This window comes from Nuphar pumila, chromosome 1, assembly GCF_984573655.1.
Source record: "Nuphar pumila chromosome 1, dmNupPumi1.hap1.1, whole genome shotgun sequence".
Classification (NCBI taxonomy): Eukaryota; Viridiplantae; Streptophyta; class Magnoliopsida; order Nymphaeales; family Nymphaeaceae; genus Nuphar; species Nuphar pumila.
In genome coordinates, this window is record NC_143249.1 from 11,505,806 (window position 1) to 11,531,699 (window position 25,894).

At 37.8% G+C, this 25,894-nt stretch overlaps 1 protein-coding gene across 1 annotated transcript in view; it reads left to right on the forward strand.

Moving 5' to 3' along the window:
* LOC149847969 (ENHANCED DISEASE RESISTANCE protein (DUF1336)) overlaps positions 1-25,894 on the forward strand; it is a 320,270-nt gene that overhangs the window by 258,505 nt on the left and 35,871 nt on the right. Inside the window, exons 17-18 of the mRNA XM_090011056.1 lie at positions 5,845-5,946; positions 13,614-13,661. Of these exons, the coding sequence (XP_089867182.1) occupies positions 5,845-5,946; positions 13,614-13,661 (150 nt within the window). The remainder of the gene's footprint in view (positions 1-5,844; positions 5,947-13,613; positions 13,662-25,894) is intronic.

Genomic DNA, 25,894 nt, shown 5'->3' on the forward strand with positions numbered 1-25,894 from the left:
CCATTTTCTTCATAGCCTCCACCAATCTTCTTCCCCGTCAGCAAATCCTGAAAATGACAACCCATTGGATCAAATATTACTCTACAGTTTTGTTCTCTTATAAGGCAACTAACAGAGAGTAAACTTTGAGGAAAGTTTGGAGCATGAAGAACATTTTGCAACTGTAATGAGGAGGATATAGAAATATTTTCCTGACCAACAACCGGGGAGAAACTCCCATCGGCTAATGAGGCTCCTCGATGAGCATTAATATCCTTTATATCTGAAAAAACAAGTGAATTTTCACACAAATGTCTGGATGCGCCAGAGTCAATAATCCACTTACTGTCAGTCGGATGAAGATGATTTCCGGTTGAATAGGCAACACCAGCTACAGGAGGGGTGGAACTTAAAGGACGAAGAGCTATCAACTCATTATATTCAGCACGACTGAGGGTGATACTACTGTCACTTGCAGAGATATTATCCTGTACATTTGTTGCCTCGGTAGTAGTAACATTTGCTTTAGGAGCATATGACTTTGATGAAGAAGAGGGTGGCCGACCATGCTTATCCCAGCAACGATCTTCTAAATGTCCAGATTTTCCACAGAATGTACATTGAAGCTTTCCTCTGCCTCCCATACCGCGTCCACGACCTCGTCCTCTGATATTCTGAATATTTCCACGCCCATAACCAGATGAGAGAACAAGAGCAGATGACTGAGTCACAGGCTGAGATTGTTGAAGAGAGATCGCAAGTCTACTCAGACGATTGTAAGCATCAGCAAGAGTAGGAACATTTGATCCAGTCAACATTTGAACTTTTGCAACAGAAAATTCTGAAGAGAGACCTGTAAGAAAGTGAGCAACCATGGTTTGTTCTTGATGATCCTTTTGCTTCGAGCAACAAAGAGGCCTGTGAGCATTAAGTCTTTCAAACGCAGCTTTGACAGAGGCATAGTACTGGGCCAAGGTCTGATCTCCTTGCTACAAATTATATATCTCTTGTTCGACTTGCAAGATACGACTCACATTAGTTTCTTGTGAGTATGTATCACGAAGATTGTCCCACATCAGTTTGGTTGTATTATAGTAAATCAATCCATCTGCAATATGGGGTTCGACACTATTCATGATCCATGACATAACTATGTCATTGTCTTCATCCCAAGTAACATATTTTCCCAATTTTTCAGTGGGTTCGTCTTCCAACAAAATATGTTTTCAACGATGTCCAGATACCGACATCATAAAAGTTCTGGACCACCTGGCATAGTTGGTTTCATTCAACCTTACGGAAGAGCCGTACGAGAAGGGGTTGGCAAAAGCCTTATACTCCCCAATATGTTCCATTTTGGAATCACACTTCGAAGTTTCAGCCATACTGAAGATTTTATACTATTTCAGCTGCAAAAGAAACAAATACACTCACTTGAACAGAAAAATTTTGAATCACGTGTCAGCCAATATGTCAACCAGCAACTGTACCCAACACAGAATGTAAAGACAGTAATGGACAGCAGCCCACAAACATGGAGATTTTCCAATACAACAGGGAATCGAGCCTGTTGCCCAACACAGAATCCCACGACAGCAGAAAACTTTCACATAACGAGTGACATTTTTTTTTTCTCAACACAGCAGGAAATCACGCCTGCTGCCCAACACAGAATCCCACGAGAGCAGAAGCACTTTCACATAACCAGGAACAATTTTTTTTTTCAACACAGCACATAAACATGGATATTTTCCAACACAGCAAGAAATCACGCATGCTGCCTCGATTTGAACACAACTGAACATGCTTCTTTCACAGCATAAAACAAAATCACATCTGAAATCATATTGACAGGTGTTGTAAATCACGACAGCTGATGCTCCCAGAAAAATAAAGCACGACAGTCACAAAGAGGAATTTCATTACTTCAAAAAAAACAAAAATCACCAATAGCAGCAGATCTCGAGCTCGATCACCAATAGCAGCATATGAAAAAAAGATTTTCACTGCTCCCAAACCCAAAAAAAAACACGACAGCTGTTTCAAAGAAGATTGGTGGAACTCGATGGTGGAAATCGAGGGCTCAAGGGTTACGCCTGCCAGACTTGAAGGCACGCACCCACGATGGCTCTTAGATCTGATGACAGATCTTAAAAAAAAAATTATAATACACACCTGATTCCAATGTTTTTTTTTTCGTTGGTGTAGCTCGATTGCAGATTGATCACGCTCCCGAGATCAGTGCTCTGATACCATGTTCAAGAATATTTGAGAAGCACCGAACCCTAGGTAGGGAGAGAGAGAGAGAGACGGTTGTTTGGAAAAGAAACTCGTTAACTATTATTAGGGCTTCTCTCTATGTTAAATAGAGAGAGGCTAAACGGAATAATTACATCTAAGCCCATTATAAAAAACAAAATTTCAAATAGCCTCTAATATAAAAAGACTTAACATAAAACCACCTATTCTCAACAAAGACCATCAATCCAAGATAGAAGATTGTGAAAGTAAACATGGAAAATTTCTTGCATGGTTTATGAACAATGTTGAGCTCAAAATATGTGCCAACATCGCTAAGTTCTGCAAGGCAAATAAGGCGTAGTTTTTTATGAAAGGTATGTATACATAAAAAGATCTTGCAAGGCAATTCTTTCTTCAAGAAAAAATATGTACCATCAAACAAGGGGACATGAGTATCCGTGATTACTTTAGGACTTGTTGGTGTTTGCCCTTTGTAGGCAAATATGTACCATAAAAAAATATGTATTCATGATATGAGGCTCAAAATTGTTGTATATAAATAGGTGAGGTGTTCCCCCTATTCCTTTTAATGCTTTTAAGCATGTTATTAATAAAATCCTATTATTTTACTTGTTGGTGTTGCCCTTTGTAGGCACTTTTGTATTACCCCATAGTGAACTTTTGCTTATGCACTTTTGTGCTTATAGTGTGCCTTTGTAATTGTTCACTCTTGGACTTGTTTGTGCTTTTGCACTTTGTTCTTGTAATTCTGCATACTTCATTACAAGGGAGGTGATGCTGATGTCATCTCCTCGAGGTATGTGCATGAACAAAAACCCAAGAATAAAGTCTCATCACACCTTTCTTCAACTTCAAACAACTCTGATTAAATATGGATCTAATATCATATCAAAATAAGAAAAGGATAGAATAGAGATGAGTAAAGAAGGTACACCAAGAAGGAAAACATCATTAGCACTAATATAAGAGAGTTCAACAATATAGGGGAGATATCCCTTCTACCTCAGTAGAAGACAAAAACAGTTGGCTCTACACCAGCGCTATTGTAACGACCCCAACTAATCCTCGTAAAAACAGTAGATTTTTTTTTTTAAACAATTACGGAAATAAACCCAAGGATCCGGGGTCTCACAAATTTAATATACCAAACCACAGACTGATAGTGCATTGAATCAAAGGAGAATAATCATCTTTAATTGAATAAACATCATATAAGCTGAAATAATAAAATTGTCTGTAACAAGGAGTCACTATGTCAAGAACCCAGAACATGTCATGCAAGGCTCGCAGTCTCTAGTTAGCAAGTCCACGGTCTTGTAAAACAGATTTTTGAAAACAAGTAAAAACTAGAGTCCTTTGTACGAATTCCTCTAAAAATTCAAACAGTAAGGAAATAGCATAAACCAAATTCATGCATAATTTTAGAGGAATATCACAACAACAATTTCCATAATCAACTTACCATTCAAGCATTTAAACAAGTATCATCCGAAACAGAATAAGCATGAATGCATGAAATAATGAAGAACAATAAATATGCATGATTCAATGCACATGCATGAATAACTTATTAAGTTATTCTCAGAGTTTTTTTGCATGCATGTCCCTATTTAATGTAACGACCCCAACTCATACCCCTTAAAAATGCAGAATTTTTTTTAACCCATTGCAGAAATCTTCCTAGGGACCGGGGCCTTTACAGTTTCACTCCCAATTGGATAACCAAACAAACCATCAGGGATCTTACATTTATCATCTACACCATAACTGTAATACCCGTGAATTTTATTAGGTACATAAACTCACAATTTATGTCCAAAGCTATTTTTATAATTGTTATTCATATTTAGATCTTGGGAATCCTATTTGGATCTTCAATGATTGGGTCCCTAATATCCAGTATGAACCTTCGATATCATGTTTGGATCTTAGATATCAAATCATGAACATTTTTTATTGGATAACCATTAATGGATTTTAGGCAAATGGATCAGATCTCTGATATTGGATCATCAATATGATGGTTATATTAGATATTGGATCCAGGATGAATTCAGCGGGTCCGTGAAGTTTAAATCAAATGTTAATGAGAAAATTTGTATATTGGACCTATAACACTTTATTGGGAATCCGTAATAGCCTAGGCGATGTTTGGATTCATATTACTTTATTTGGATCTTGGATATCGGATCCTTAATTTTCATTGTCAATTTTACATCGGTAATATTTGGGTCCAGTTAAAACTCTACTTTGATCCAAAATAAGATCACTTAGGATCCACATTTCTTATCCAGGATCCATAAAGGGTATATACTTATAATATCATATATATATATATAAACCTATTAGAAAAAGAAAGAAAAATAGATAATAATAATATTATTATAAAAATAATAATAATAAACGAAACACTAGGATCCGCAATTGGATCCAACCTGCGGATCCATATCCCAGGCGAGTCACGGATCCAACTCGCGGTTGGATCCCGGGTCTCGGATCCGAACCCAAATCGCGCCCCGCGTACGCAAGGTAAGTTTTTGACAGCTTCATTTGTGGACAGAGTGGCTCTTTCTTTTTGGTCTTTCAGTCTAGTGTTCTTTTCATTTACTTATTTACGTCAGTGGTTACGTTACTTTTTGTTGAGTGGAACACTGTTTTTGAGATTAATTCTTAACTCATGAATAAAGATATTGGTTTGGTTTTATGGATGATAATTGCAAGTTCGTTTGTGGTGTTTGGCTATCCAGTTAGAATTGGAACTGTGAAGACCCCGGGTCTCTGAGAAGTTTTCCGCTCTGTTTTTTAAAAAAAAATATTGCATTTTCAAAGGGGATGAGTTGGGGTCGTTATAATTATGGTGTGTGGCTATCCAGCGGTGAGTGGAACTGTAAAGGCCCCAGATCTCTGGGAATATTTTCACATCTTGTTAAAAAAAAAATTGCATTTTCAAGGTGCATGAGTTGGGGTCGTTACATTCTCGAACTCGGTCAACCCGACCCTGGGTGCGGTCAATGCACCAAGGGTCATTTTGGTCCATTTTTTGAATTTTTTTAAAAACATAATTTAAAAACAAAATTCGAGGGGGGGGGGCGCTGCTCCCCTATAACCCCCCGCTAGGGGCAGCCCCTCCTGGACCACTGACCGCGCAGCGGGACCCGTGCCGGGGGAACCCCTCCCCCCCCCCCCCCTCCTGTAAGGAAAAAAACCCTAAATCAAGCTTCACAACTCATCACGTGTCCCCTAATGGGCACAACTTTGACAGAGTCTTATATATATATATAGCCGAGTCCCCGTGTCCAAAATTTTTTAAATTGCGCCACACCCATGTTGCACCCGCTCCCGCACCCATGTGACATAGGTATATGTACAATTTAACAATATATACATATATACGTATATATATATATATATTATACAAAAAGGATACATTAATCTTAACAATTAGGACACAAGCTTTGCTTCAATCATACAATAACTTGTTTGACATCATATTAGCTCATATATGCTTTTGTTGTCCAAATTTCCTTCCTAGCTGCTACAGTGTTTTTTCTTGGGCTTACTATTAGGTTTGTATTAAGCATGTCATTTTTTTCCTCTTAACAGATTCCTGGCGGCGATTCACTTTTGAAGCTTTTTGCAGTTGATTGGCTCAAGGCTGAGAATAAGATTGATGAAATAGCATTGCATCCTAATTGTCTTGTCCAGGTTAAGAGAATATCCTCAATATGATATTTATTTTTATTTTCTTGCTGTTCAAATGTGGAGGCAGACATTTAGCTCTAATATCCATTTGTTTTGATTAACAATTCATGTAATAAATACGCTTTCAGTTGAGTCTTAAATGTATTGTGTACTGAAATATTAATGTATGATTTCTTAGAATGTACATGAGAAGAGAACCATTCATATGAACAGCATTTGGTAGAATGGGACTTTTTTTAGTTGATCTGCAGATATCCTCAACATGATGAATGTTCTCTTACTGTTGAATCGTGTTGGCAAGCATTTAGTTCCAATGTCCTGTTTTGACTAACAATTAATGGATGCTGTATGGTTGTTTCAGTCTTCATAGAGTGGATTCAAACATTCATGTACTTCTCTAAGAATGTATGTTAGTGGAAAAAATTTTATATGAAGAAATATATGATTGAATGGACCTGTTTTAGTTGATTTCCTATGGCGTACAAACCAGTCTGTATTTTTCTTTCACGTATAGTTGAACTATGTTTTGTGTTCAACTTAGTGGAACAATTACCTATCTCATTCTTTGGGCACTCTTACCTAACATTTGATCTGCTTCTGTGCAAATAACTGCTGCATCTCATCCTTCTATCTCTAGCACATCAGTTAATAAGACATGCTAATTCCCCATTTCCAGAACACATGGTTTAACATAAATTTTCATTGACCGGGTAATTGGATTAAAAGTTATGCCATTTTGAAGATATTGTTATATTTTGACCACTTCTGGCCTTGTCTTGACGTTTCTTGAAAGCTTAGTCTACATGTTCTGCATTGGTCCCTTCCGCTTGTAATAAACTCATCCTCAAGCCAAACTTGTCCAAGTGCCCCACACCACTCACCACCACCACAACCAGATTGGGATCTTTGGAGATTGAGTTTGTATTGTCTCCTAAACATGGTGTTGATCTTTGGTTAAAAACCATATCCTCACCCAATTAGCAGTGTCATCCAAATGAACCCTAAATGATTGGTCCCGAAGTTCAGGTTGATTTTGATTATTTACATCACTGTACTGTGCATATATACCAGATAATCAATTGATAAACTCATGAGGCTCCAACAATCCGTAACGACCCCAACTCATCCTCGTTGAAAAGTGAATTTTTTTTTAAACACTTCTGGAAACTATACCCAGAGATTTAGGGCCTTACAGACATAACACAATCCAAACCACAATGGATCTTACATTAACCATCAACCAAACTAAAATAACTTTATTCATCAATAATTCAAGTTTAAGAATATAATCAAATAAATATTGTTGAGATTAGGTGGTTTTAAGATTAAGTCTTCTTAGAATAGAGGTTATTTGAATTTTTAATTTTATGATGGACTTAGATGTAATTTATTCTTTTTGATCTCTCTATTTAACATAGAGAGGAGCCCTAATAACAATTAACGAGTTCTATTACTGTGCAACCGTCTCTCTCTCTCTCTCTCTCTCTCTCTCTCTCTCTCTCTCTATATATATATATATATATATATATATATATATACCTAGGGTTCGGTGCATCTCCTCTATTCCTTCTACATGGTATCAGAGCAGTCGATCGTGGGAGCATGATCGATCGTGATCAATCTACGATTGATCTACACCAACGAAAAAACAATATATATTCAAATCAGGTCAGCTGTCTTTTTTTTCTGTGTAAGATCTGATAACAGATCTGGGATTTGACCATGGTCATGACTCAGATCTGTCATCAGATCTAAGGAAGCAGATGTGGATGCGTGTCGCTGGTCTGGTAGCTCCTCGTTTTTGGATTTTTATTTCCTGATGTGATTTTCTTTTGCCGAGTTTTCCTGTCGTGATCTCCTGCTGTTTGGGAGAAGCAACAATCTTATTTGTCGTGATTACCTACCATGATTTCCTACTGTTTGGGAGCAGCAATCTCATTTGTCGTGAGTTTTTTTTTGCCGTGATTTCCTGCTGTTTGGGAGAAGCAGCAATCTGAATATGTGTTGTGGCATGTGATTGAGAGATGACTGAGTTGTTTAACCGTGCCCTGAAGGACTGATATTCTTGTTGGCTGTCGAGCTATATATGCCTGGGAGCAGCAGTTGTCGTGATTCCCTGGTTTTTGCTGGTTGTTTTATTTCAGTTGGTATTTTTAGTTCTGAATATGGATACATCAAGCGTGATTCCCGGCTATGCTGAAAAACAATTAAAACTATCATTCATGGTTGTGGGCTGCTGTTCATTATTGTTGTGGAAACAACAGGCTTGATTCCCTGCTGTGCTGGGAAAATATTCTTGTTGTGGGTTGTTGTTCATTTCTATCGTGGTGTTTTTTTTTACAGCTGCTGGTTGTCTTATCGGTTGATGTGTGTGAGTGCAACACACGCTATTCCCTGTGTTGCTTGAAGCCTGTCCAGATTCTCTCTCTACTGAAATAGAATTATATCTTCAGTATGACTGAAACTTCGAAATGTGATTCCAAAATGGAACTTATTGGGGAGTATAAGGCATTTACCAATCCTTTTTCGTACGGCTCTTCTGTAAGGTTGAATGAAACTAACTATGCCAGGTGGTCCAGAACTTTTATGATGTCGGTATCTGGACATCGTAGAAAACATATCTTGTTGGAAGACGAACCCACTGAAAAAGTGGGAAAATATGTTACTTGGGATGAAGATAATGGCATAGTTATGCTGTGGATCATGAATAGTGTTGAACCCCATATTGCAGATGGTTTAATTTACTATAATACAGCCAAACAAATGTGGGACAATCTTCGAGATACGTATTCACAAGAGACTAATGTGAGTCGTATCCTGCAAGTCGAACAGGAGATATGTAATTTACAGCAGGGAGATCAGACCTTGGCACAGTACTATGCATCAGTAAAAGCTGCGTTTGAAAGTCTCAATGCTCACAGGCCTCTTTGTTTTTCGAAATAGAAGGATCATCAAGAACAGACTATGGTTGTTAGGTTTCTTACAGGCTTATCTTCAGAATTCTCTGTTGCAAAAGTTCGAATGTTGACTGGATCAGATGTTCCTACTCTTATTGATGCATACAATCGCCTAAGTAGACTTGCGATCTCTCTTCCACAATCTCAGCCTGTGACCCAGTCATCTGCTCTAGTTGTCTCCTCTAGTTATGGGCGTGGAAATATTCAGAATATCAGAGGACGAGGTCGTGAACGAGGTATGGGAGGTAGAGGAAAGCTTCAATGTACATTCTGTGGAAAATTTGGACATTTAGAAGATCGTTGTTGGGATAAACATGGTCGGCCAACCCCTTCTTCGTCAAAGTCATATGCTCCTAAAGCAAATGTTACTACTCACGAGGCAACAAATGTACATGATAATATCTTTGCAAGTGAAAGTATCACCCTCAGTCGTGCTGAATATGATGAGCTGATAGCTCTTCGCCCTTTGAGTTCCACTTCTCCTGTAGCTGGTGTTGCCTACTCAACATGAAATCATCTTCATCCGACTGACAGTAAGTGGATTATTGACTCTGGTGCATCCAGACACTTGTGTGGAAATTCACTCGTTTTTTTAGATCTAAAGGATATTACGAGGAGTCTCATTAGCCGATGGGAGTTCCTCCCTGGTTGTTGGTCAGGGAAATATTTCTATATCCTCCTTACAGTTGAAAAATGTTCTTCATGCTCCAAACTTTCCTCAAAGTTTACTCTCTGTTAGTTGCCTTACTAAAGAACAAAATTGTAGAGTAATATTTGATCTGATGGGTTGTCATTTTCAGGATTTGCTGACGGGGAAGAAGATTGGTGGAGGCTATGAAGCAAATGGAGTCTACTACCTACATCATCTAGTGGGTAATGTTTATACTGCAGTGGAACACTCATTCAGTTCTGTTCAGTGGCATCGTCGTCTTGGTCATCCTTCATTGTCAAAGCTTCGTTCGGTCTTTCCTCAATTTCCTTTCACTACATCATTTCAGTGTGAAGCATGTCAACTGGGCAAGCATCATCGAAGTTCGTTCCCTTCGAGTCAAAGTCAGTCTAGTAATAAAGTTTTTGAACTTCTTCATGCAGATGTATGGGGTCCTAGTAAGATTCCTACTAGGAAAATAAAAACTCAGTTTGAATCTATTGTTAGGATTGTTCGCACTGATAATGCTCTTGAGCTTAAATCAAAAGTTCTGTTACAATTTTACCAAGATCATGGCATTCAACCCCAAACTTCCTGTGCCTATTCATCTCAACAAAATGGGGTGGCTGAGCGAAAACATCGGCACCTGCTTGATGTTGCCCGGACCATTATGATTCAATCTAATGTTCATGCGTTATTCTGGGGTGATGCAATTTCCACTGCTTGTTATCTGATCAACCGCATGCCTTCATCTTATGTGGGTGATCAAATTCCATTACATATCCTAAAACTTAATACCCCACTCTTTTCGTCGCCCAAAATATTTGGATGTGTTTGTTTTGTACACAAACTTGGTCCTGACCGTGATAAATTAGTTGTTCAAGCTACAAAATGCATTTTTATAGGTTATCCCAAAAATCAAAAGGGATATCGATGTTATGATCCTATTTTTTGCCGAGAGTATGTCAGTGTGGATGTATCTTTCTTGGAATCCAATCCATATTACTCTAGTACCGATTCCCCGCTGCAGGTTGATCCAGCTGAGTCTTTTTCATTACCTATACCTCCTTTTCCTTTGGAATTGGTGCCCTCCTTACCGAACCAAACTTCATCCTCTTCCAGATTTAATAATTCTCCATTGGTATATGTGCATAGAGCTCCACCTCCGCAAGTGCCTTCATCTTCTTCTTCCCCTGAGGTAAATTCTACTGACAATAGTGATCTTCATGATGATGATAACAGGCCTACTGCTCTACGTAAGGGGACACAACAATGTACCTTATATCCTATATCTCATTTTGTCTCCGATGCCAGAATTGGAAATCAGATGAAAACTTTTATTTCAGCCTTATCTGCTGAAACTATTCCTCTGAACTATCAACAGGCAGAACTTGATAATCGTTGGAAGCTGGCTATGCAAGAAGAAACGGATGCTTTAGTATCTCAGCATACATGGGATCTAGTTGATTCCCCAGCAGATGCTGACATTGTCGGATGTAAATGGGTATATACAATAAAATACAAATCTGATGGTTCTCTTGAAAGATACAAGGTCAGATTAGTAGCAAAAGGGTATACTCAGACATATGGTATTGATTTCTTTGAAACCTTTTCTCCTTTTGCACGAATGGGTACCATTCGTCTTGTTCTCTCAGTAGCGGTTCAGCATGGTTGGAGTTTGTGCCAATTAGATGTGAAAAATGCATTTCTATATGGGGATCTATCTGAGACCGTTTACATGCAACAACCTCCAGGCTTCGAGGTTGAGGGGGAGTGTCAGAAGGTGTGTAGATTGAGAAAGGCGATCTATGGCTTGAAACAAAGTCCTCGTGCATGGTTTCAAAAGTTGTTTGAAGTGATATCACGCTTTGGCTTTAATAGGTCAGCGGCAGATCATACATTATTTATCAAGAAAACTAACTCAGACATAGTTGTTATGGTGGTATATGTGGATGACATCATTCTTACAGGAGACAATATGAACGATATTTAAACCACAAAGGCTCATCTTCAGAAACACTTTGTTACAAAAGACCTTGGTCCACTTAGATATTTCCTGGGTATAGAAGTTGCTAGGAGCCGTGAAGGGATGGTTTTGTCTCAACGGAAGTATGTTCATGACTTATTAAAGGAAACAGGAATGTTGGGAGTTAAACCAGCAAATATTCCCATGGACCATAAAGTTCAGTTGTTTGAAGAATGGTCAAAACCGGTTGATAGCAAAAGTTATCGCTCCCTAGTAGGGAAGCTACTGTATGTAACTGTGACCTGGCCGGATATTACTTTAGCAGTAAGCAAAGTTAGCCAGATTATGGACAAACCAACTGAGGTACACTGGAATGCAGCTATAATGATTCTCAGATATCTAAAATCTTCTCCTGGAAAGGGGTTATTGTTCAGGAAAGGTGGAACTCTGGAGATAGTGGCCTATTCTGATGCTGACTATGCATGATCTGTAGTTGATAGAAAATCTACCACAGGATTCTGTGTGTTTCTGGGAGACAACTTGATTTCTTGGAGAAGTAAGAAACAAAATGTGGTTTCTAGGTCGAGTGCAAAATCAGAATATCAGGCTATGACCCAAACAGCTGCTGAATTGATGTGGGTTTGTACTGTTCTTCATGATATTCAGGTGAAGGTTTCCTCTCCTATGACCATGATGTGTGATAACGAGGCTGCAACATACATAGCGAACAATCCTGTCTTTCATGAGAGAACAAAGCACATTAAGGTTGATTGCCACTATGTAAGAGATATGGTTCAAGTTGGCCATATCACTACCAAATATCTAAAGTCGGAAGACCAGGTTACAGATATGTTTACAAAGCCTCTTGCTAGACCAAATTTCTCAAAATGTTGTGACAAGCTGAGCATGATTGATATCTATGCTCCAGCTTGAGGGGGAGTGTTGAGATTAGGTGGTTTTAAGATTAAGTCTTCTTAGAATAGAGGTTATTTGAATTTTTAATTTTATGATGGACTTAGATGTAATTTATTCTTTTTTATCTCTCTCTATTTAACATAGAGGGGATCCCTAATAACAATTAACGAGTTCTATTACTGTGCAGCTGTCTCTCTCTCTCTCTCTTCTCTCTCTCTCTACCTAGGGTTCGGTGCATCTCCTCTATTCCTTCTACAAATATGACACGAAAATAGATACCCATTGGGATTTTTTTCCTTTTTCCTTTTCCTTTTTTTTCTTTTTTTAAAGGATCACACGAAAATAGATCTGATTAACAGCAGAAATATCACATCCCGAAACAATAATATTGGGCTGGTATTTAAATAAGAAACAAATTAATATGATAACCATTGTAATGACATCAGTATGTAGAAAGATTTAACAAGGGAATAGGCCATGAAAATTAGTGAAGAGCAGAATAAGCACAGAATCAGGTAAAGAAAACCCAAAAGAATAACTGTGCTGAAAGAGGAGGGTGCAAATGACTCTGGAAGTACTCTGATTTTGCCGTATCCTGATAATCTCTATTCATTGAGCTGTTTAGTAGAGCACAATCATTAACCTGGTTAAGCTAGACATGTGGTAGTTGTATGTCTATTGTTTGTTCACGATCCAAAAAGTGTATGAATAAAGATCAAATAACAAAGAAATGACCGTTAGAAAGTTGTTTGAAGTGGAACCCACGACGTGTTCCTATAAGCGACAAAATACTAGCTAGTACTGTATTGTTCTTTTAGTTATTTAGTTTTCAAGAACTAGATCCAAATTCCAATGAGCCTTGAGAGGCATCCAAGAATGTCTCTTGGAATTTCCCCTGCATGTCATCTAACAGTGATTTGTGAAAAACAGCTCAAACTGGGTTTTTTTCCTCATTCTATGGATGTGCTTCAAAGAGCACAAGTATACCAAAAGTAAACCAGTTTTCAGTGCATCTGCAAATTGACTGAATTACTCAATTCACTGATATGGCCTGTGTTTTGCTGGAATTGGATTTCAATATCCTATCCTTAACAATTTTTAACTATAAATTTATATTTGTTAGCTTAGTTCAAAATTTTGCTTATTTTATTTCTGGTTACTAATTTTTTGTATTATGATGCAGTCAGAAGCCGTAAAAAAACTCCCATTCATCCTTGTTATCAATCTAGAGGTATTGGCCTTGAACACCATCTTTTTTCCATGCTTAATGTTTCTCAATCTATGATATTCGTGCTGCATGACATCATATTGTAAAAGTATCTCCAAACAAGATACTAATATCAAGACCTTAATATTCTTGATAATCAATCCGGCACACATGCACAATAAGAACACTTTAGAACACTTGTGCATAAAAAGCACAACTCACAAAAACTCACAAATGCACAAAGGCATAAAAATAATGGAAATCACTTTATTGAGCACTTGGGCTTTGACTCAAAGCCATGAAGAATACAAGGGGGTAAAACCCCTATTTATAAGCACAAAAGGGAGCCACAAAAGGGGGCTCCCAAGAGAGTCGTTGGGAGCCCCCAACGGTCACATATGTGACCGTTGGAGGCTCCCCAACGACTCTTTGGGGAGCCTCCCTATGTGGCATAAAAGACAAAAAGAAAAAAGAGAAAAAGGAAAAGAAAAAGAAAAGAAAAAAGGAAAAAGAAAAAGTAAAAAATTACAAGCAATATTCCAAAGTGGAATATGCTCAAAACAAGAATTTACAGAAATACCCTTTTGGGTGAACAAATTATATATATATATATATGAATATAAATATATACGAAAATACAAATGTCGATACATAATTTAACTCCCCCCCCTCAAACTTAGGGCAAGATGACCGATAGTTTGCCGAGGAGAAAGTTGAATCTTGGAGCACATAAGGCTTTGGTGAAAAAATCTGCCAACTGATATTCTGAAGTGACATAAGGTAGATCGATGACTCCTCTTAAGTAGGCTTCACAAACATAGTGACAGTCCATTTCAATGTGCTTAGTCCGCTCATGAAAAGTATGATTTTTGGCAATATATATTGCACTCTTGTTATCACAACATACCTTAGTGGGCCCTTCAATGGTGATCCCCATATCTTTAAGCAGCTGATGAATCCATACAATTTCCTGTTAAATTATGTACATTAATCATATAATGTAATATATATATATTTTATATATATATGGTAATACATATACATATATTAATATATATGTATATGTATCTACTCAAATATATATATAAAATATATATTTCTATTTATTTTGTCATAAGGGTAGTTTAGTCTTTTCCCTATTTTTGCGCACATTCACTTTTCGGATGTGACTGTAATTATTTTTCTTTTATTTTTATTTTTCTTTTGATCTTTTTATTTCTTTTTGGATGTGTACCTAAAAGGTACCTTGGGGGGCCCACCAACATAGTCGTTGGGCCCTCTCCAACGGTCACATTTGTGACCGTTGGAGGGGCTCCAATGACTATGGGTGGAGCCCCTCCAAGGCCCCCTTTAGTGATGTTATAAATAGGGGTTCTCCCCTTTGTATTTTTCCATGGCTTTGAGTCAAATCCCAAGTTCTCAATAAATCGATTCCATTATTTTATGCCGTTGTGCATTTGTGAGTTATTTGTGGGTTGTGCTTTTTGTGCACAAGTGTTCTAAAGTGTTCTTATTGTGCTTTCGTGGTGGGTTCAATATCAAGAATATTAAGGTCTTGATATTAGTATCTTGTTGGAGATACTTTTACATGGTATCAGAGCCTCGTTGGAAGAAAGAAGGTCGTGTATCTCGCCTCTTGTGAAGCATCTCGAAAATCGTGCCCTCAAGCTAGTGAAGTTTTTGAGTAAAGCACTTGCTCCGGGCAATATTTTAGAAGCAACTTTTGTCAAGAAAAGGTTGAAAATCCGCTAAGGTACGCTTTATTTTTCATCTTCTCTTCTCCATAATGGGTGAAAAAGACTCCCACTTCTCCCTTGGTTTTAAACTTAGTGGTTCAAACTACCATGTTTGGGCCGGCAACATGGAAGCCCACATCAAAGGGAAAGGTCTTTGGGGTTATGTTCAAGGATCCATATCGGAACCCGAACCCAAGCTTTCTATTATAGAGAAAGGGGAAATCAAAATTCTTGAAGGAGAAGATAGACAAAAGGCCTTGAAGAATATTCCAAAAGGCATGATGAGTGGGAAATGAAGAACTTCAAAATATTGTCTTGGATTTTTTCGTCCGTTGAAACCAAGATCAATGCCAACATCATCAAATTTAAAAGGGCCTCCGAAGCTTGGTTATACCTTGAAAAAATGTATACGTCAAGAGACTTGTCTCACAAATACTACCTCCAAAAGAAAGCCTTGACTCTTCAACAAAATGATTTATCTATTCGGGAATATTTTGCCGAATTATCATCTATTTGGGACGAGCTTGCTATGCTCGAACCAAAATGGAGTGGAGAAGCTATTGAGTTAAGGCACAAACAACTTGAGGAAGATCGTTTCTTCAACTTCTTAAATGGTCTTAGACCCGAATTTGAGCAAATTCGGTCCTCCCTTCTATCGGCTTTTACCTCCCCATCTATTGAAGATGTCATCACCAAGCTAAGTGGTGAAGAAACACGTATGGGGATTAGTAAAAATAACCCAAGCATTCTTGCTACACCTTCTCAAAATGACTATGAAGTGGTCAATGCCGTGTCAAGACCCGGTAATAATTTGAAGACCTACAAACCGCCCCATTTCAAAAATCAAGGGCAAAATGATCGATATGGCAAGAGAGATTATAGCAAATTAACTTGCCATTTTTTTAAAGAACCGGGACATATCAAACCCAATTGCCCTAAATGGAAGAAATTCCTCGCCGCGGCTTTAGCATCCCAATCGGAGGAACGGCCTTCAACATCGAATGAACCTCTTTCGCTTCATCAAATTATGGATGCTCTTCAACCTCTTCTCAAATGAGGCACTTCTGGAGCCGCCATGTCATCTTCTTCCTCTCTTGGTAAGACATCTTGGCTACTTGATTCTGGTGCTTCGTTTCATATGACTCCAAGTCATTGTTTTCTCTCTAGTTATTCTGAAAATCGCCTTCCATCTTTTGTCTCAACCGCGGATGGAACCCCTCTTGAAATTAAAGGAATGGGTAATTTTGAAAAACAAGATTTTTTGATCCCAAAAATTCATCTTATTCCAAAACTAAACTTAAATTTACTTTCCGTTTCTCAACTCTCGAACTATGGTTGCGATATAAAGTTCTCTTCTAATAAATGTTGGATACAGGATCGCCAGTCCGGGAAATTGATTGGGGAAGGCTCTAGGAGAGGAGACCTCTACTATGTTGATTTTCTTAAAATTCCCAAGAATCAATTTTGTAATGTTGCTCAAAACAAAGATATTCATGTATGGCATAAGAGATTGGGTCATCCCAACTTTGTTAAAATCTCTTATTTGCCTTTTATTAAGCATCTTTGTAATGAAAATTTTGTTTGTAATGAATGTATTCTTGGAAAATGAGAAGTCTTCCTTTTCCTCAAAGATCCATGTTTACAACAAAACCTTTTGAAATCGTTCACTCCGATGTATGGGGTCCAGCTCCGGTGATATCCAAGGGAGGTTTTTCGTACTATGTTATCTTTGTGGATGATTTCACTAGGTTTAGTTGGATATATTTTCTTAAACATAAATATGAAGTTTTTTCAACTTTCAAAACATTTCATATGATGGTTTTAAATCAATTCAATGGAAATTTGAAAATTTTTAGAACCGATTCGGGTGGCGAATACCTTTCCAATGAATTTAAAAGCTATCTTGAAAACTATGGAATTCTTCATCAAAAATCTTGTCCCAAAACCCCCCAACAAAATGGGTTAGCTGAACGGAAACATAGGCATATTATTGAAACCACACGAACTTTGCTCATTTCTCAAAATATACCGAAAAAACTCTGGGCGGAGGCCGCTCTTACCTCTGTCTATCTCATAAATAGACTTCCATCTAAAAACCTGAACAAGATTTCCCCGTTTGAAAAATTATACGAAAAAGAACCTGATTATAGCAGGTTAAGGGTTTTTGGATGTAAATGTTTTGTCCTTACTGATAAAAATGACAAACTCTCCCCTAAGGCCATTCCTTGTGCCTTTCTTGGTTACTCTGAAACTCATAAAGGTTTTCGCTGTTATGATGTTAAGAGTGATAAACTTTATGTTTCCAGAAATGTAAGCTTCTTGGAAAATGTTAGTGGTTTCGAAAAACTTGAAACTAATGATGAGAATATAGATTATTCTTTTCTGTTTGATTTATTAACTGAAGATGATGATACTAGCGATGATAAAACAAATCTAAATGTTGAAACTCATACTGATCAACCCATTAATGAAGAACCACATAGAGATCCTATAACCTACTCTCATAGAGATAGGAGTACTTTTAGAAGTGCCCTCGAAAGATATGATAGTGAATCTACCCCTTCAAGTGAAGGGAATCTTCGTAGGACCGAAAGATCAAGAAAACCCCCTTCTAGGTTCATCTCATATGAGTCTTTTTCACCAAAATATAGAGTCTGTCTTAGCGTCATTCACTCGTACATAGAACCTAGGGATTTTGAGGAAGCACGTAAATACCCAGAATGGATTGTTGCTATGAACAATGAACTTGAAGCCCTAAAGAAAGCAAAAACCTGGGAGTTTTAAGACCTTCCTAAAGATAAGAAAGCAATAGGGTGTAGATGGGTGTTTAAAGTCAAAACTAAGTGTGATGGGTCTCTTGAGAGATATAAGGCCCGCTTAGTTGCAAAAGGGTATGGTCAAAAATATGGGATTGATTATGAAGAGACTTTTGCTCCCGTTGCTCGGATGGTCACCGTCCGATGTCTTATAACTGTTGCTTCAATAAACAAATGGAACATCTATCAGATGGATGTTAAGAATGCGTTTTTGAACGGAGATCTAAATGAAGAAGTATATATGGATGCTCCTCCTGGAATGGAGTATCCTAAAGGGAAAGTGCTTCGTCTTCGGAAAGCACTGTATGGTTTAAAACAAGCTCCCAAAGCTTGGTATGATAGGTTTAACTCTGTGATGTTAGATAATGGTTTTTCATCATGCTTTACTGATACTGCTTTGTTTGTTAGAAAGTCTAATGCAGGGATTGTTATTCTGTTACTTTATGTGGATGACATGCTTATTACTGGGAGTGATTCTAAAGGGATTAAAAGCATAAAGTCCATATTAAAGGATAAGTTTGAAATGTCTGATTTAGGTTTCTTAACTTATTTTCTGGGTATTGAGGTTGCATACTCTCATAGAGGGTATTTTTTGTCTCAAACTAAGCTTGCATCTGAGATTATTGACAGGTCAGGTATTACAGATGATAAAGTTTGTGAAACTCCTGCTATAGTAGGAGCAAAAATGAAGATTGATGATGGTGTTCCTCTCTCCGATCCTACTCCCTACAGGCAACTAGTAGGCTCGTTGATGTATCTAAGTATCACCAGACCAGATATCTCACATGCGGTGCATACGGCAAGTCAATTTCAGCATGCACCAACTTCTGTTCACATGGGTGCTATCTTGCGTGTCGTGAGATACCTAAAGCACACTATTAATAAGGGAGTTTTTTTGTCTTCCTGTTCTGAGTTAAAATTAATTGCTTATACTGACTCTGATTGGGGAGGTGACCCAAATAACCGTCACTCCACCACTGGTTTTTGTGTTTTCTTAGGAGACTCATTGATCTCATGGAGATGCAAGAAGCAGCAAAAGGTATCTCTATCATCAACTGAAGCTGAATATCGGGCCATGGCGACTACTACCATGGAAATTGTTTGGATTCATCAGTTGCTGGAAGATATGGGAATCAAAATTGAAGGGCCTACCAAGCTTTGCTGTGACAACAAAAGTGCGATTTATATTGCCAAAAATCACACTTTTCATGAGCGGACTAAACATATCGAGATGGACTGTCACTATGTTCGGGAGGCGTATCTCCAAGGAATCATTGACCTTCCATATGTCACGTCCGAGTATCAGTTGGCAGACTTCTTCACTAAAGCCTTGTGTGCTCCGCGCTTCAACTTCCTTCTTAGCAAACTCTCGGTCATCCTGCCCTAAGTTTGAGGGGGGGTGTTAAATTATGTACATTAATCATATAATGTAATATATATATATTTTATATATATATGGTAATACATATACATATATTAATATATATGTATATGTATCTACTCAAATATATATATAAAATATATATTTCTATTTATTTTGTCATAAGGGTAGTTTAGTCTTTTCCCTATTTTTGCGCACATTCACTTTTCGGATGTGACTGTAATTATTTTTCTTTTATTTTTATTTTTCTTTTGATCTTTTTATTTCTTTTTGGATGTGTACCTAAAAGGTACCTTGGGGGGCCCACCAACATAGTCGTTGGGCCCTCTCCAACGGTCACATTTGTGATCGTTGGAGGGGCTCCAACGACTATGGGTGGAGCCCCTCCAAGGCCCCCTTTAGTGATGTTATAAATAGGGGTTCTCCCCTTTGTATTTTTCCATGGCTTTGAGTCAAAGCCCAAGTTCTCAATAAATCGATTCCATTATTTTATGCCGTTGTGCATTTGTGAGTTATTTGTGGGTTGTGCTTTTTGTGCACAAGTGTTCTAAAGTGTTCTTATTGTGCTTTCGTGGTGGGTTCAATATCAAGAATATTAAGGTCTTGATATTAGTATCTTGTTGGAGATACTTTTACATTTCCATGGTCGTAGTTGTCATAGAACGATATTCAGCTTCAGTCGAAGATAAGAAAACTTTTTGTTGCTTCTTACATTTCCATGAGATTAAGGAATCACCTAAGAAAACACAAAAACTAGTGGTGGAGTGACGGTTATTTGGGTTACCTCCCCAATCAAAGTCAGTATAAGCAATTAATTTTAACTCAGAAGAAGATGATAGAAAGATTCCCTTATTAAGAGTACGCTTAAGGTTTCTTATGATACGTAAGACAGCACTCATATGAACAGAAGTTGGTGCATGCTGAAATTGACTTGTCGTATGTACTGCATGTGAGATATCTGGTCTAGTAATACTCAGATACATTAACGATCCTACAAGTCTGTAGGGAGTTGGATCGGAGAGAACACCATCATCAATCTTCATTTTAGCTCCTACTATAGCAGGAGTTTCACAAACTTTATCATCTGTAATACCTAACCTGTCAATAATCTCAGATGCAAGCTTAGTTTGAGACAAAAAATATCCTCTATGAGAGTATGTCACCTCAATACCCTAAAAATAAGTTAAAAAACCCAAGTCAGACATTTCAAACTTATCCTTTAAAAATTGACTTTATGCTTTTAATTCCTTTAGAATCGCTACCAGTTATAAGCATATCATCCACATATAGAAGTAAAATAACAATCCCTGTATTAGATTTTCTAACAAACAAAGCAGTATCAGTAAAACATGATGAAAAACCATTTTCTAACATTACTGAGTTAAATCTATCATACCAAGCCTTGTGGGCTTGTTTCAAACCATAAAGTGCTTTATGAAGGCGAAGCACTTTTCCTTTAGGAGACTTCATTCCAGGAGGAGTATCCATATAAACTTCTCCGTTTAAAAAAGTATTTTTAACATCCATTTGATAGATGTTCCACTTGTTGATTGAGGCAACGGTTATAAGGCATCGGACGGTGACCATTCGAGCTATTGGGCCAAAGGTCTCTTCATAATCAATCCCATATTCCTGACTGTATCCTTTTGCAACTAAACGAGCCTTGTATCTCTCGAGGGTCCCGTCAGTCTTAGTCTTAACCTTAAACACCCATCTACACCCTATTGCTTTCTTATCTTTAGGAACTTGAAATTCTCATGTCTTTGCTCTTCTTAGAGTTTCAAGTTCATTATTCATAGCAACTATCCATTCAGGATATTTTTGTGCTTCCTCAAAGTTTCTAGGTTCTATGTAAGAGTGAATGGCGCTTAGACAGGCTCTATATTTAGGTGAGAAAGACTCATATTAGATGAACCTAGAAGGGGGTTTTCTTTGTCTTTCGGTCCTACAAAGGTTTTCCTCGCTTTGAGTTGTAGACCCACTAGCATCATCATATCTTTCGAGGGCACTTCTGAAAGAATCTCTATCTCTATGAGTGTAGGTTATGGGATCTATATGTGGTTCTTCATTGACATTTGGAGGCATAGAATTGGTTTCATTATTACTTGAGTCATTCTGATTTGACTCATCATCACTACTGTCATCATCTTCAGTCAATAAATTAAACAAAAAAGAATAGTCTATATTCTCGTCATTGAATTCAAGTTTTTCGAAACCACTAATATTTTCCAAAAAACTTACATTTCTGGAAACATATAGCTTACCATTTTTAATATCATAACAACGAAAACCTTTTTGGGTTTCGGAATAACCAAGGCACAAGGAATGGCCTTGGGGGAGAGTTTGTCATTTTTATCAGTAAGGACAAAACATTTACATCCAAAAACCCTTAACCTGCTATAATCAGGTTCTTTTTCATATAATTTTTCAAATGGGGAAACCTTGTTTAAATTTTTTGATGGAAGTCTATTAATGAGGTAGACTGATGTAAGGGCTGCCTCAGCCCAGAGTCTTTTCGGAATATTTTGTGAAATGAGCAAAGTTCGTGTTGTTTCAATGATATGCCTATGTTTTCGTTTAGCCAACCCATTTTGTTGTGGGGTTTTAGGGCAAGATTTTTGATGAAAAATACCATAATTTTCAAGATAACTTTTGAATTCATTGGAAAGATATTCGCCACCCGAATCGGTTCTAAGAATTTTTAAACTTCCATTGAATTGATTTAAAATCATAATATGAAATGTTTTTAAAATCGAGAAAACTTCATGTTTATGTTTGAGAAAATATATCCAACTAAATGTAGTGTAATCGTCCACAAAGATAACATAGTATGAGAATCCTCCTTTAGATATCACTGGAGCCAGACCCCATACATCGGAGTGAACAATTTCAAAAGATTTTGTTGAAAACATGGATCTTTGAGGAAAAGGGAGACTTTTCATTTTTCCCAAGAATACATTCATTACATACAAAATTTCCAAATTTTCATTACAAAGATGCTTAATAAAAGGTAAATAAGAGATTTTAACAATGTTGGGATGACCCAATCTCTTATGCTATACATGTATATCTTTGTTTTCAGCAGCATTACAAAATTGATTCTTGGGAATTTTGAGAAAATCAATATAGTAGAGGTCGCCTCTCCTAGAGCCTTCCCCAATCAACTTCTCGGACTGGCCATCCTGTATCCAACATTTATTAGAAGGGAATTTTATATCGCAACCATGGTTCGAGAGTTGAGAAACCGAGAGTAAATTTAAGTTTAGTTTTGGTATAAGGCGAATTTTTGGAATAAAGAAGTCTTGCTTTTCAAAACTACCTATTCTTTTAATTTCAAGGGGTGTTCCATCCGCCGTTGAGACAAAGGATGGAAGAGAGTTTTTTGAAAAATCAGAAAGAAAACAAGAATTTGGAGTCATATGAAATGATGCTCCGGAATCTAGGAGCCAAGATGTCTTACCGAGAGATGAGGAGGATGACATAGCGGCTCCAGAAGTGCCTCCTTTGAGAAGAGATTGTAGAACATCCACAATTTGTTGAAGAAAAAGAGGCTCATTTGATGAAGAAGGTCGTTCCTCTGGTTGGGATGCCATAGCCGCGGCAAGAAATTTTTTCTATTTGGGGCAAATGGGTTTGATATGCCCGGGTTCTTTACAGAAATGGCAAGTTAATTTGCTATAGTCTTTTTTGCCATATCGTTCATTTCCTCCTTGACCTTGATTTTTGAAATGAGGAGGTCGGTAGGCCTTCATATTATTCCCGGGTCTTGACACAACATTAACTGCTTCATAATCATTTTGAGGAGTAGCAAGGATGCTAGGATTATTTTTACTAATCCCCATGCGGGTTTCTTCACCACTTAGCTTGGTGATAACATCTTCAATAGAGGGGGATGTAAAGGCGGATAGAAGAGAGGACCGAATTTGCTCAAATTTGGGTCTAAGTCCATTTAAAAAATTGAAGAATCGATCCTCCTCTAGTTGTTTGTGTCTTAGCTCGATTGCTTCTCCACTCCATTTTGGTTCAAGCATAGCAAGCTCGTCCCAAATGGATGACAATTCGGCAAAATATTCTCGAATAGACAAATCATTTTGTTGAAGGGTCAAAGACCTCCTTTGGAGGTAGTATTTGTGAGATAGGTCCCTTGAAGTATACATTTTTTCAAGGTACAACCGAGCTTCGGAGGCCTTTTTGAACTTAATAATGTTGGCGTTGATTTTGGTCTCAACGGATGAAAAAATCCAAGACAAGATTTTGAAGTTCTTCATTTCTCATTCGTCATGTCTTTTTGAATAGTCTTCTAGTGCTTTTTGTCTATCCTCACCTTCAAGAATCTTAATATCTCATTTTTCTATGATTGTAAGTTTGGGTTCGGGTTCCGATATAGAACCTTGAACGTAACCCCAAAGACCTTTTCCTTTGATATGGGCTTCCATATTGCCGGCCCAAACATGATAATTTGAACCGCTAAGTTTAAAACCAAGGGAGAAGTGGGAGTCTTTTTCACCCATTAGAGAGGGAAGAAGATAGAAAATAACACGTACCTCCAAGGATTTTCAAATCTTTCTTGACAAAAGATGCCTCCAAAATATTGCCCGAAGGAGATGATCCACTTTAAGACTTCGATAACTTTGAAGGCACGTTTTTCGAGGTGCTTCAAAAAAGAAGAGATGCACGATCCTCCTTCTTCAACGAGGCTCTTATACCATGTAAAAGTATCTCCAAACAAGATACTAATATCAAGACCTTAATATTCTTGATAATCAATCCGGCACACATGCACAATAAAAACACTTTAGAACACTTGTGCATAAAAAGCACAACTCACAAAAACTCACAAATGCACAAAGGCATAAAAATAATGGAAATCACTTTATTGAGCACTTGGGCTTTGACTCAAAGCCATGAAGAATACAAGGGGGTAAAACCCCTATTTATAAGCATAAAAGGGAGCCACAAAAGGGGGCTCCCAAGAGAGTCGTTGGGAGCCCCCAGCCCCCAACGGTCACATATGTGACCGTTGGAGGCTCCCCAACGTCTCTGTTGAGATTAAGAGGTTTTATGGTTAAGTTTTCCTAAACTAGAGGCTATTTGAATTTTTATTTTAATGAGCGGCTTATGTGTAATTTCTCCTTTTTGGCTTCTCTCTATTTAACATAGAGATGAGCCCTAATCAAAGAACGAGTTCTATTGTTTCATACAGCCGTCTCTCTCTCTCTCTCTCTCTCTCTCTCTCTCTCTCTCTCTCTCTCTCTCTCTCTGCCTCGGTTTCTGCATTTGCTTTCAGGTCGTCAACATGGTATCAGAGCAGTAGATCCCAGGAGCATGATCGATCTACACAACACAAAAAAAAATCAAATAAAACTGAAAGAGGTGGAAACAGGTGTCTCGCTCTTTTTTTCTCTGATGATAGATCTTTGACACGATGAGTGTGTGTCATTAAGATCTGGATATGAAAAGTTTTTACTTGTTGCTGAAGAAAAAAAAAACAACCGAAAGTTTCTGGATGTCGTGATTCTATACTTCTGCGTGCGCCTGTTATCGTGGGTCGTGAATATGGTTGCCAAGTTCCCTGCTGAGTCGTGAAATTTTTTTCCAGCTGTAGTTGAGTCGTGAATTTTGTTTTTCTCTTCCAGAAATAACATGTCATTGGTTGTGAATCTGGGTGCCGAGTTCTTCTCGGATCTTATTTGGCTGTTCACTTTCAGAACATGAATATCAGCAGGCGTGATTTCTGCTGTGTCGTGATTTTTTTTGGTCGTAGCATGAGTGTTGTGAAAACATAATGTTAATAGCAATTTCTGTTCGTGGAAGCAGCAGGCGTGAGCAGCAGGCTGTGTCGTGATATTTTTTTTCAGCCGTAGCAGGAGTGTTGTGGAAACATATGTTAATCTGCTTATATCGCCATTCCTTTAATGTTCTGGTTGTCGAAAAAAAAAAACTATAGGGATTCTTATATAAGTCATGGTCCTGCATATTCCTTCAGATCTGATATTCTCTATCGAAGTCAGATTTCTCAAAATCAGATCGTATTCAGATCTGATATTCCTTCTGTTGTAGTTGAAGTTGTCTGCTGCCAGATCTGGAAACTGTTTGAAGACCCAACCATGAGATAGCGTGAAGGTTGAAGTCGCGTGAAGGTGGAGAGAAAAATCTAATAATCGTGGAACCAGATCAGGTGGAGATCTGGATTGCTGAAAGTTTTTTTTGACGTTGATCTGGAATTATGTTTGACGTCAAGTCTGGAAGAAAGTTGTGCTGAAGCTTCAAGGTATTTCGGTGAAGGCCATCAGCTGTCGTTGATCTGCGGAGTGTGGAGCAGAT